This window comes from Hipposideros armiger, unplaced genomic scaffold (genome assembly GCF_001890085.2).
Source record: "Hipposideros armiger isolate ML-2016 unplaced genomic scaffold, ASM189008v1 scaffold_251, whole genome shotgun sequence".
Taxonomy (NCBI): Eukaryota; Metazoa; Chordata; class Mammalia; order Chiroptera; family Hipposideridae; genus Hipposideros; species Hipposideros armiger.
The window spans coordinates 2185668-2199430 of NW_017731601.1; the positions used below are offsets into that span (position 1 = coordinate 2185668).

General features: G+C 36.4%; 1 protein-coding gene across 1 annotated transcript in view; it reads right to left on the reverse strand.

Annotated features, from left to right (window-relative positions):
* DIAPH3 (diaphanous related formin 3) overlaps positions 1–13763 on the reverse strand; it is a 398738-nt gene that overhangs the window by 243780 nt on the left and 141195 nt on the right. Inside the window, exon 15 of the mRNA XM_019655900.1 lies at positions 11400–11501. Coding sequence (XP_019511445.1) covers positions 11400–11501 — 102 coding nt within the window. The remainder of the gene's footprint in view (positions 1–11399; positions 11502–13763) is intronic.

The window sequence follows — 13763 nt, forward strand, 5'->3', positions numbered from 1 at the left end:
ATTATATAAAACACAAGCAAAATTTCATACCGTTTGCCACAGAGTGAAGAAAGTGGGGAAGATTGAGATAAATCCCAGTTGCACGTTCCAGCTTTCTGAGAAACTTACTACAGTTAGTAAGTCAATGAAATAGCATATTATTCTGATCACGCTGTTTTTATTAGTTCCAATAAATTAAAGAATTGCAGAGATATTTAATATAGCTGACATTCTACTAATTTCAAAGGAACAAGGGTAACAAAAACTCATAAGAGAATTCACTCCAAGTTCAAGTCCATGTATATTTCCACTCTGCAAAGAACACAATCGCTAGTATGCGAGAGATTTTTCCTCCCCTTAATGGCAGGATTTCATATTACGATTTTGATGTAGACTTGAACTAAATGAACTCAATTCCTTGATTAAATGGGAGTTATATTATCAAGGAATATGTCTGCATATTTTTGGCATTTTAACTTTACCTTAGTTCATAACACAGGCACTATGTACTTATTATGATGATGTATTAGAGAGCGTTCCTTTTTTTTTTCATATCAGGACAAGATTTGGAAGCAAAGTATTTTTTTCTTTCTTTCCACAGATATATAGTCACATGACCACAAGCTTCCTGCAAAAGGTCTCTGATGACTTATATCCTACAAATGTCAAATAGCCCTTTCACCCTGGCTCATGCTTAGTTTTTGAAACAAACTGCAATGGTGTCATAGTATAAAATCACTTTGGACAATTCCCTAGACCATGGATTGCAATTTTCCTTGGACAGGTGGGAAGCCAGCAGCAAAACCAAACAATACTTTGCTGATGAAGAGTCCCTCTGCAGAGCAGACTGAGAGCAGCAGCAGGTTTGCGCACTTCACCGTGAACTTCCCTGCGACTGGTATTGCGTTTCTAATTCAGTCCCTTGGTGATACCATCTAGTCCCACAGCTATAAGTGGCTTCTTCATGAGACTGGCTCCCAAATGGCATCCAGCCCTGCTCTCCCAGGCGGCCTCCAACTACTTCCTCCATGCGCCTGCTTGGGTGTCTACAGACAACGAAAGTGATCTCCTCCCCAGCCTGCTTCTCCTGCAAATCTTCTCCTCATCCCTGTAAACGGCAGAGAACCCTGGGGTCATCTGGGACTCCTCTCATACCCCCAAATCCAGTCTGTCAGAAAGCTTCTCCCCTGCCCTCAGAATTACTCTGGAACCTGACCACTTTTCTCACCAGTGGCAATGCCATCAAGCCTGTCAAGCCAGCATTAGTTCTCACCTTAATTATTAGATCATTGTAACAGCGTGTTAACCGGCCACCGGCTTTGATTGAAGGCCCCGCCCCACAATCTGTTCCTCCCACAGCTGCCAGAATACTCCTCCTCAAGCAGCGATCTCATCATTTCACTATTTAAAATGTTCCTCCAATGGCTTTCTCAGGATGAAGTCCCCGGTCCTCATGCCATGGCTGCAAGGCCCTGGTGGCCTCTCTAGTGCCATCTCCCCCTCATTCACTTTGCCTCGGCCGCTGGCCTCAATTCTGCTTACTCATGGGTCCCTCCGAGCCTCGGTGCTCGTGGTCTCCTCTGTCCATAACATGCTTCTCCAAGACGGCCACAAAGCTAGCTGAAGTCACCAAGGCGTCTGCTCAAATATCGGCTCTTCAGAGAGGCATCCCAGCCATATTAATCGCACACCCAACACCATGTTTATCGTACACATAACAACGAGTTAATCATGCACGTCACACCGTGTTAATCACACGTAACACCGCCCTCACCCCACCATTTCCTAAGGAGAACGTATTATTACTTGATGTTACATAACTACATTACATTTGATTATGTGCATATTGTTACTGTCCTCAACTAAAACATAAGACCAGTAAGGAGTAAGAGACATGTTCACTGCAATGAAGTCGGAACCAACAGCAATGCCCAGCACACAGTAGGAATTCAATAAATATTTGTCGAACAAACGAATAAATAATTACTGAACCAAGGAGATAAGGTATTTAAATAAAACATATCAGGCAGTGGTGTAGTTACCAATATAACTCAAGGTCTCAGCTCGGCCATAAAACATCTGGCAAGCCAAGCCCCTGTAACATCAAAAGGCGAGGCCCCCGCTAATGGAAAAGCTGCTACCGAGACCACTTCATCGGAATCATTTAACGAGAGCTGAGGTCAACATAAGAACAGTTCTTAAATATGCTCATTTTATCAGCAGTGAAGCCACATTAAATTCAACTCATAAAAACATCTTTAATTTTCTGTGAATTTCAGGATATTTGGTTAAATCAATAAATCTGTTATACATTATTTTATATGACCTGACAAACAGATAAAGAAAATATGCAAATGACCTTTAAAAGTTTTGTGGATGTGTACCTCCTCCACTGTATCATGTGCAGGACGAACTAAGAAGAGATCTGTAAGGAAAAAGATCTTCAGAGAAAATATAAAGATAGCTTTCAGCTGACAAGTGATTTAAACCAACAACATTTCAATAAGTTTAACTAAAAATTCAAATGGCATTGTGATTATTTTAACGTACACTGGAGGAGATGGACGGCAGAAATCAGATCGTAAGAGAAATTATACAAATAATACGTTTCTGAAGAATTTCAGGCTACAGATCAATCATGACTGAAAGCAAGCTAAATTAATAAGCCCTGAACTAGGAGAAAGAAAAACCATCTGTGCTGGTGAGCCTGTATTAAATCCTGGATCCCAGTACAAGCGTGTCGAGGAGGGTTGCAAGGCGTGTGACGAGAATAACTGAGCAACAGCTGAGTGCTTATGATCGTAAGAGGAGCAGACCTCTAAGGTTTAAATAGCTATGAATATAGTTATAATCGTTTATTACTCCAAACAAATGTCCTCCCTGGATACTGAAAGATTTGCGGATGAGACTGCCAAAGTGCTGTCTAAAAAATCATGAAATCTGAAGGACCTTGGACAACTGGACAGGTCCCAAAAAGCAGCAGCAGAAGGCAAACAGAACTTCTATTTTCCAGGCGAGACTGGCAAGATTTATGTCACTGACAGACAAGATCGAAGATGAATTATTAAAGAGAAAAAGAAGTAGTGATTATAAGAAGCCAAAGGGACTTGGAAGAAAAAATCATATCATACAAACTCCATATCTTTTGTTAAGTTTTAAAGTGATAACTCTGTGAGGCATCATTGATTTGATATCGGACATTTGCAATGCACTTGAAATAATCAACACACCTAAGGAATGAAAGAAAGACTTAAAGATATTTAGTCTGGGGAAGGAATGTTCTCACACACCGAGAAGTTATTATCCAGAGTATCATTTTAACAAAAATTAGAATAATTATCTCAAAACTAATCAACATTTTTATTTCAAAAGGTGATTTTAAAACACACTTTTTTGGGGGCCATGAAAATACTCTGAACAATACCATAATGATGGATACACATCAATTTACATTTATCCAAACCCATAGAATGCACAACCCCTGCAACTGAACCCTAATGTAAACTATGGACTTTGGGTGATTATGACATGTCAACGTAGGTTCATCAATTGTAATAATACCACTCTGGTGGGGGGTGTTGATAAAGGAGAAGGCTGTGCATGGGGCTAGGGGGAAGTGTATATGGAAAATCTCTGTACCTTCCCAATTTTGCAGTGAACTTTAAACTGCTCTAAAAAAAATAAATAAATCCCTAAAAATTTTTTTTAAACTTTGTGTTTATTTTATTGTTCTTGCTATATATTTTCCCTCCTTTCCATTCAGCTCTTTCTGTTTTTTTTTTTGTTTTTTTCTTTATTTTTTATTGGGGAATAGCAATGGTCATTGGTTATGCATTGCTTTCATGCTGCAATGGCATAATTGACTCTTTTAGGGAAGGCACAGCTCACTGTGGCCCATGCGGGGATCGAACCGGAAACCTTGGTGTTATCAGCACCACCTTCTAACTGTCACGCTCTTCCCTGTTTCTTATACTCTGGTCACCATCATCAGGTGGCCACTTCATGCTAGCTGTGCCATGTGTTGGAAATGGAAAGATGAGCACAATGTACTCCAGCCCATCAAAAAGTTCTGAGCATGAATGAAGGCTGTGATGTGTAAAATAACTCTGATAGTCCAGTTTAAAAATGTCATTTAGAGGTATGCACAGGGCATCACGGTGAAAAAGAGGAAGGATACTGAATTTTGTAGAGAATAACGGAAGAGTTAGGGAAAGTCTTCCAAAGAAGGCTTCACAAAGGGGAACGAAGCCACAATGGCAGGCCTCAGGGCGGCGCCAGGCCAGCTGTGGCGGAGAGGTGACGCACGGGGGCAAAAGTGAGACAAGAGGCGGGAGGTGATGGCAGGCATGCTTCATTAGGGGCCGGATGCTGGCTGGCAGCGAAGGAGGGGCTACAGAGAGACCTGAGGAAACACTTGGGGGTGATAGGCACGTTCTTTATCTTGATGATGGTGATGGCTTCATGGGTGTATTCATGTCAAAATTAATCAAATTCTAGAAATGTCAAATATGTGCATGTTACTGGATGTCAATTATGTCTCAATAAAGTTTTTACTAAGGCCTATTGCTAGTCTAAGAATTTTGGACATCCATGTAAAAGTTATGGGGAGCAACTAAAGAATTTTAGGGAGCCAGTGCAAGAAAGTCCGTTATATTTCAACACTTCATTTTACATCTTTACAAGACGTTCCACACAATCAAACTAAAGACTTCATGAACAACTGCGTATGACATGCTCCTACTACGTACAAAGGACCAGGCTTTCCCTATACACAAAACGTTAAATCAGCAGCAGGGGTCTTTCTCTCAATTCACTTCTAAAAACAAACTTCGAAAATGTAAGGTACAGCAGACATCGTCAATAAAAGCAGAAAACCAAGTGAGAGGCAATAAGAAAAACTGCAAATATTCACAGAGGAGTAACATACAGATTATATAAGCAGCTCCCATAAATTATAAGGAAACAAGATAATAGGAAAATAAATGATTAATAGAAAATTCTGAGAATATGAATAACCAATAACTGCTTCAATCTTATCTAATGACCAGGAAACATAAAGTAAAAATAAAAATCACCAAGTGAAAAAAGAAAGCTAATATTAAGTATTGGTGATGGTGCAAGAAAAAATAATTCTCACATATATTGTTCATAAAAGTATAAATGACACACCTCCTAGAAGGGCAATTTGGCAGTAACTATCAAGATTAAAAATACCTTTGACCTAGCAATTCAAATTCTGAGACTCTTCCCTAAAGAAATAATAATATTAATAACAAAAGCTAACCTTTATAAAGGGTTTATGAATACAAGATGATTTGCACATATTCATCATATGAGTTTCTTTCATACTCAGGACACCGCAGTCAAGTAGGCACTGTTACTGCCCCCGTGGATGGCAGAACAATGACCCACCAAATATGGCCACATACTAATCCCCCAAACTTGTGAATATGTTATCGTAAATGGCAAAAGGGACTGTGTGGGTGTGATTAAATTAAGGATCTTGAGATGGGGAGATTATCCTGGATTATCTGAGTAGGCCCAATGTAATCACAGGATCCTTATAAGAAGTTAGGCGAGGGTCAGAGGAGATGTGATGACAAAAGCAGAAGTCAGAGAAATGTTAGACCACGAGCCAATGAAGGTGAGCAGCCACTAGAAGCTGGAAAAAGCAAGGAAATTAAGTCCCCCAACCCCCAGAGCCTTAAAAGGACTGCAGCGCTGATGACTCTCTTTAGGCTTCTGATCTCCGGAATTGTAAAATGATAAATGTGTGCTGTTCTAAGCCACCAATTTTGTGGTAATTTGTTATAGCCGCAATAGGAAACTAACATAGTCCCATTTCATAAATCAGGAAATTGAGGTACAGAAAAATGAGTAACTACCCAAGATCCCAGAGCTAGTAAGGTCAAGCTAGGATTTAAACCTGGAGTCCAGGCTCATTAATCTTCAGGATACCCAGCCATCAAATACATTACAAAGATGTATGTACAATTATTTTTTAAAACCCTGGGAAAAACAAAAATTAACCACGTTTATTAACGGCATAGTTAAAAAAAAGTCACAGTATGGACCATGAAATACCACATAAGAATTTAAAACCAGCACATCATGAAAATAAAAATCTCCGAAATATATTTTAGGGAGGAAAAAGTTTCCGAACAATGTATTTTTTTAAGTATGCTTATGAATATGCATACATTTTTAAATACAAAGAAATAGGATTGGAAGTCCAAAAAAATGTTAAAAATGATAATTTGTATGGAATACAGTGGGGTAGTGGGTGACAAGGAACTTCCTCATTGTAGTCAATATTTTTATATGTTACTTGAATGCTTTACAGCAAGAATATTAGGGTGTACTTTAAAATGAGGCATTTTTAATGCAGGGAAATATGCATGAACTTCCTACATTTTTCGATTAAAAAAAAAAATGGAGGCCCCTACTGCACAAAGTTGAAAAGCCCTGCCCTACAGTGACACCAAATGGTGACAGACCAAAATACAGCACGCACACAGGACATTTGTTCAATTTGACCTTCCTATACATGTTTTGAGTCCTTAGAAGAATGGGCACCTTAACAGAATTAAATAATATAGACACCAATACTCAAAACCTAGAATTTTTTAATCAAAGGAAGAATAGTGCAACCAGCTTCAAATGCAAATTTTCAGGCATCTTTCCAAATTTCAGCTAATCTTCTGATCCCACTGAATATTTACATCTCTTGTTTCTCACACAGTTAAACCATGCCACGGTGAGCACAGTGATTTTACCTAATGGTTTACTGATCACAGAAACACTGCAAATGTATTTTTTTTTTAATGCAGTCAGACAACTAAAGTCAGGTTCTACTCATTGGGAACCAACGTTTGGTAAGTAGGCAATATTTTGGAGGGATGAATGAGGTGTTGGCGCTGAAGAGAAAAGGAAGGAATCCAAGAAAAGAGACAGGCAACTGATCTAACGAATGAATTTCTAATAAAGTGAATAAAGCACGAGGCTAAGGCATGCTAACTATAAACCAATTTCTCAATAAAAAGTTTTCTCCTGGGCTGTCCAGGGAAAAGAATATTGCAAATTAAGTGTATCAGTTAGTATTCAGTGTACTCTGCCCAGAACCTAAATCAACAAATAAAACCAGTATGTAAACTGTCTGTTTCAAGTCACACAAAAAGACACAGAGATGGAACACCTCCCAGAGTATTCCTCTAAAATACCATTTGACCACACCCTTAGTCTCTCAGCATTAAGTGACAGTCTGTTCTGATTTTTCGCTGGGTTATTTTTCATATGCCGAAATCTCCCAGAAAACACAGAACACATAAATATACTGTAATCAGCTACAAAAATAAGTCAACATCATTAAATTATTAGACCCTGAATTCATAGCACTGGGTATCAATTCAAAAGGTACCAGCCCACCAAGCACCACCAAGTCACCACCACTACTAGAAAACAAGTCATGAACACCTGATAACTGTCCTGCTCCAACTAGCCAATGTCCAAGTCATATGAGGGCAGCGAGGAGAATTAGTTCAGGAAGGCACCTTAAAATAAGGAACTACTTGAAAAAAACAGATGAGCGACTAAATGCTTAGCACCACAGGAGTAACCATGTCTAGTCAAGCATTAAGATTATTCTTTTAGGAATAGAGGTAGTATCAGCATTAAAGAATTTTGCTTACAATTTTAAGGCAGAAATAAATAAAAGTGGGTATGAAACTCTGTATTACTGAAAAACTAGAGAGAATATAGACATATCAAATGCTTTTGTCTTGAAAGAAAGCTTCAAGGACAATTAATTTAATGGATACTGACATTGACATAAATTTTTGAATAGTATACATGTATACAACATACTATAGGACATAAGAGCCCTGGAAAGCTGTCTGTGAACAAAACACGAAAAAAGTAAAACATATTTCTAATTTACATGTTATATCTTATATATATTCTAACTGGTCTTTAATTGACTCTGGTTACTAGCTTTTTGAATGTGTTATTTGATGGTTCGATTCCCGGCCTGAGCTGAGCTGCCGCTGAGCTGCCAACAGGTGGCAGTATGGCTCAGCTAAAAAAAAAAAGAACTGAATGTGTTACTTTTGAACACTGCTTTTCTATCAAAGATAAAATAATGTAAACAAATGCCAATGTCTTGGTAGAGCTGCTTTTTGTTTATTGTTTTACATAATTCTTGTGTGGAAGTAAAGCTGATTATATAATGCAAACAACTGTAGTGACTTTATCCATTATTGCATCAAATTTGGGTGTATGTTTAAATACAACACACCTCTATGAGAAATCTGTACTTCACAAAAATCAAATTAATAAATGTACATAATTTGATAGAAGAAAAAGTAAAACTGACTGGCAAGTAACATAACTGTATCATTTCAAATGATTTTTGTTAAAATGAAAACAATGCTAGAAATCACAATATCTGTCTACAGAACCTGAAAATGAAATAGCTATTCTCAAGTCTATGGAAACGAATGAAAAGGCAAGCTTTGGCCTCTTTGGGAGTGCAAAGGCTATTGAACACTTGACAAGTGCTTGTTTATGACTCGGACGACTTTTCAGGTTGAAATGATTAGTACTTTAAGTCTAGGTTTAGTCAATACGTAAATGTTTTTCTACAAAAGTCTTACAGGAACCTGCAGTTTAACTTACCTCAGAGTGAACAGCCCATCTTCCATAGAAACATAATTTCATAAGTTTGTTATTTTAAACATGAAACTTACTATCATGAGACTCTTACAGAAATATCCATGATAATTATAAGCAGTTTCCTAAACCGGCCAAATTATTGTACTATTTACACAATGTTGATAAACTGAAAACATATCACTCTGTAATGAATTAGCAAATTTAATACTGAGTTTTTAACCTAGAAAGGAGAAGAGGGAAAACTTCAGGCAGTGCACACTCTTCCACAGTTTTTCTCTATCACTTTTTTGGGGTAATTCTCAAGTATTGTTTGGAACTTTAAACAGGTCTTTGTCCCCATCTTTTTGGGGGGAGTGGAGGTTGCAAAGTAGGAGGAGACAGATTGTTGGGAATGATGAAAAGTTTAAAGAAAAAGGCAAAGATGAAGAACATTACTATTTTATATATATATATATATATATATATATATATATATATATATATATATATATATATATATATATATATATATATATATATATATATATATATATATATGACTCACTTTTTCAACTTTCACCTTTTTCACCAAAACAACTCTATTTTAAAATGTTAGTACTACATAAACCAGAACGTAAAACACAGTGTTCAAGAATATTCATAATCAACAGATGATAAAGCACAGTTAACATTGTCCACAGGACGTGTTTTTTCAGCAGCATCACTCTTTCCACATTAAATTCCATTTGCAATCAGGTATGACCTGCCATGGAATGTGATTCAGGTCAAGTTTGAGCTGACAGGTCCTGAAATGGAAGTGGTCCATCTCTGTCTTAAAAGTTAAAACTATAATATAACATCTAGCACTTGTAACTGGGAATATAATTATTTTAATGCTCTAATCTCTACGAGTACACGGCTTGGAAACCATAGCTCTTTGATTTGAACTCTAGTTTTTTAAAAAGGGCATAATCTGGCTATTTTAATTATTATATATATATATATATATTTTTTTTTTTTTAATATTATAAAATTTATTGGGGTAACATTGGTTAATAAAATTATATAGATTTCAAGTGTACAATTCTATAATACACCTGGCTGTTTTACATAAACAAAATATTTGCTAGTTTGAATTCATTCTTCTTTGACAATCACTAGAATACAGTAGTAGTTTTAATCTTTTCTGTGATGATATGAAACATAAAAAGTTATTTAAGTAGACATTTTCATATAAGCTGGTATGTGTTTTGAATTTAATGTACATGGAAAATATTTCAGAATTATAATTTTACATTTTATGATTTTCATTCAAGAGTCAAAAGAGATGGCCAGAAATCAAAATTCTAAGTAGTCTGTAATTAACAATTTAATGCAAGTTCTCCCTTACTCATTTATTCTCACAAGGAAGACATTACAAGTATAACATTATATAGGGATCAAGAGAAAGACAAAGTGGTCAGGTAACAGAAAATAAAGCAAACAAGGAAATACAGAGGGAAAAAAGAAAAACAGAGGAAGAGTAAGTACCCTGAAGAACTGGATAAAAAAATAAAAAGCATTCTTGTAAATACAGTAAGTTAAGAAGTTTTATAATAAGAATTATAAGACTGTGAATAGGAAAAACCCTGCTTTATTTTCCTTCTGTTTTGTATTGAGTTTAGTGAACTTCGGGGACTTTGCAGGGAGGGCTGAGCAGACGGGTCTGTGACGAGAGGAGGGTTGAGGAGCAGATGCCTGCACATGCGCAATGAGGCCTGGAGACACAGGCCTTCAAGCCAAATTTTAGAAATTATATGAAATGCAACTCCATCACGTCCCTGGAGGTTGGTAGTAAGAAAACTAAAGAAGAAAGAAAACAATAAATTATATATATATATATATAAATAAATAAATATATATATATATATATATGTGTGTGTGTGTGTGTGTGTGTGTGTGTGTGTGTATGTGTGTATATACATATATATATACTGATAAAAAAAAGAAAAATAACCTTTATATATATAAAATAACTGAAGAAGAAAAAATAATCTTTTCATATATATAATTATACCTATATACGCACGTGTGTGTGTGTATAAAAGAAAACACTAGTTTAAAGTATTGTCATGATAACTGAGTGTAACCTAACTCAAAATGGTAATTTAATGGCAGGAAAAAAGAGCAGCAGAAAGAAAACTGGACAAAAATCTTAATTTTAAGCTGCAACACAGCTAATATATAACCTTGGGTAGTCTTCTCACCTCTTCAGATTCTAACTTTTAAAAAATGAAAGGCTGAAACAAGGTGATTATCAACGTGTCTCTAATTAAAAAATATATTCTTTTTTCACCCTCATTGCTAATACAAGACTATTTCTAATTTCAGATCTAAAATATGAGACGAACTAAAGTGAGTGATTAGCACGAGAAACTGAAGCTACTTTTGCAATAGGTAGGAAATACAGAGCTCTAGAATACGTCATAAATATACTCTCGAGTCATAAGGAGTGCAGTTTTCATTTTACATTTTGACATTAAATAGAGAACTTAAAAAATCATGTTTAGAGTTTTAGAAAAAGCCTTGGACTTCCCTTAAGGCTAGAGTTTCAATATATATTTTAAATCAAGATCATTTTCCATAAACATCCTTAGTTAAAAAAAAAAAAGATGGACACGAAAGGTTTGTGCGTGATACTGACGTGAAAAGGCTTGACATTTGCTTTCCTCTGTTTTGCACAGAATAATCATCCCCTCCAAAAACAGTTACCACTGACAGCCAGCACTCACCACAACGGCAAACTGCTCGGGTTCACACAGGTTGTGATAGTCGCTCTTGAACTGAGACAATGAATTTAGTTGTTCTTGATCAGGAAGATGCTTTATTAAATTCTGAAAATTAAAAACAAAAGACAGTATCTTCACTAAAAGTGCTCCTTGAACTCTAGGAAAATTTATTAATACACTATGGGAAGGAAACTGGTAAAGCAGTTAATCTTTAGTCTTATTTCTAGGTAGCCTGCCTTATACGAAGCCTGAAGCTACATTCCCTGCATCTTGAAAGCAGGGAATTTTTCTTCTTTTCTATCCAGAGTTATTATATATTCAAATCAAGCACTACTGAATGTTTATTTGATTAGCTATATAATTGAGAAAGAAGAACTGAACCTATACCCAAGAAACAGCTTTCTCACCTGGATAAATGTGATCAATTACAGTTCAGCTTTAGGGAATTAAACGTCAGAAATTTCAGGCAAAGCCAAACATATTTTAACACTTCACCCACAGGGATAAAAGAAATTATCATATTGCTACTAAAAGGCAAGGGAAAGAATAGAATAGAAATCAAGGGAATATTAATGACAGTTCTCACGAGATTTAACCAATATGATTACGGTTTAAATAATAAAAATGAAGATATCTCTAAAACAAAAACAAAGTGATTTTTCTAATGTGAAAGAAAATTTGAAAAGGCACTGAGGACACAGGATGGTATGCCTTGCAGATAAAAGCATATACGTATACAGGTCCTTCAGGACTTACCGCCCATGGCTGTAATGCCCTTTCCCTAAGTCATATGCTGTCCACACACCACAGGCTCATGGGTCGTTCTGGCTCCTTTGTGCATGCACAGCCTTCCCAAGCCACACATAGACAAGAGAAACACTCCCAATGAAGAAGACCCAGGGACTACATATAATTATGCTTCCCTGTTAGAATTTAAATGATTACACAACCCCTTGGACAAAGTCTATACTGTATCAAAATATAATTGGCTATAATAATGTTGTAACAAGTTAGTGTGCTGATATTAAAATTAAGAAAAAAAGAGGGTTTGGTGCTCACAATCCCAAATTCTAGTATTGGTATATTCTGTGCAAGCCCAAATGCAAGTACAAATTTAAATTAAGCCTACATCATGCTATATATATATATATATATATATATATATATATATATGGGGAAAAAATCCCTCAAAGGTGTTATTAGTTAAAAATGATGTTAGAGAATGCTATACTCGTATATCGAAGTAGTTGATCCAAAAACAAGTTTCTGACTCACTGTATCTTTGCACAAAAAGTTGGTTGACTGGCCAAAAAACAAACAAAAAAATGTTAATTTAAGATCATCCTTAAACACGTATTTGCTATTAATACTACCAACTGAATAAAAACAATACAGGTATACACCTTTCCCATATATACAGAAATTTCTCTTAGTAGAACTGCCTGAGACCAAAAGACCGGTTATTTTTACTTTCTTTTAATCATTCCAGTTGACAGCTGGATGATTTAAGTTCTTGCATCAGGTCTCTAAATTCCTCAGCATTCTTTATATGACCATCCAATCTCCTTGAATATGTTTAGTTAACATACAGAGGGTGCCAAAAAAATGTATACACATTTTAAGAAAGGAACACTGTATTAAAATTGTAATACTCAATATATACCGATAACAAAAGATGAATACAAGTCACGTTTGACTTCTGCAATTACAAGAGGTGCTCAGAGTGGTTCCCATCAGTATCCAGACACTTCTGATGACAGTGAACTACTGCTTGAGCAACATTGACCAAAGTGTCCACTTGTACACATTGTTTTAGCACCCCCGTACAATTAACTTTTAATCTCTCATCAGAAATTTATTAATGTTTCACTTCACTATTTTTGCTTCCTAGAGTAATAACTATTGTGATTTGTAAGAGAGCAGTACAACTCAGCCTTCTTCTGTCCCTTTTCCATGTTCCCCACACACGACAGATCCTAAGGTCCTACGAACTAACCACCTCACAGCTGCCCACACACACACCCAGTCCCTCTCTCACAGCTCAGAGTATTATTGCTCTCAGAATAATTGCCCCTCACTGCATTACTCACACAACCCCTCTCTGCCTTTTCTACATCCACAGCATATTCAACATTTTGGGGCCCTCATCTGCAAACATAAACATACCTGGCACTCCCCCAACGCATTGTCTAGCTCCAAAATAATCTTAAATCAGCCACATTTATCTTGCACTATAGTTTTATATACATAAATGTCATCTCCCTTGGCACATTACAAATTCCAAAAAGGTAAAGTCTGTGTCTGCTTGAACCTAATCCAGTGCCTTGCACATGGCTGGCATACACACACACACACTCACTCACACTC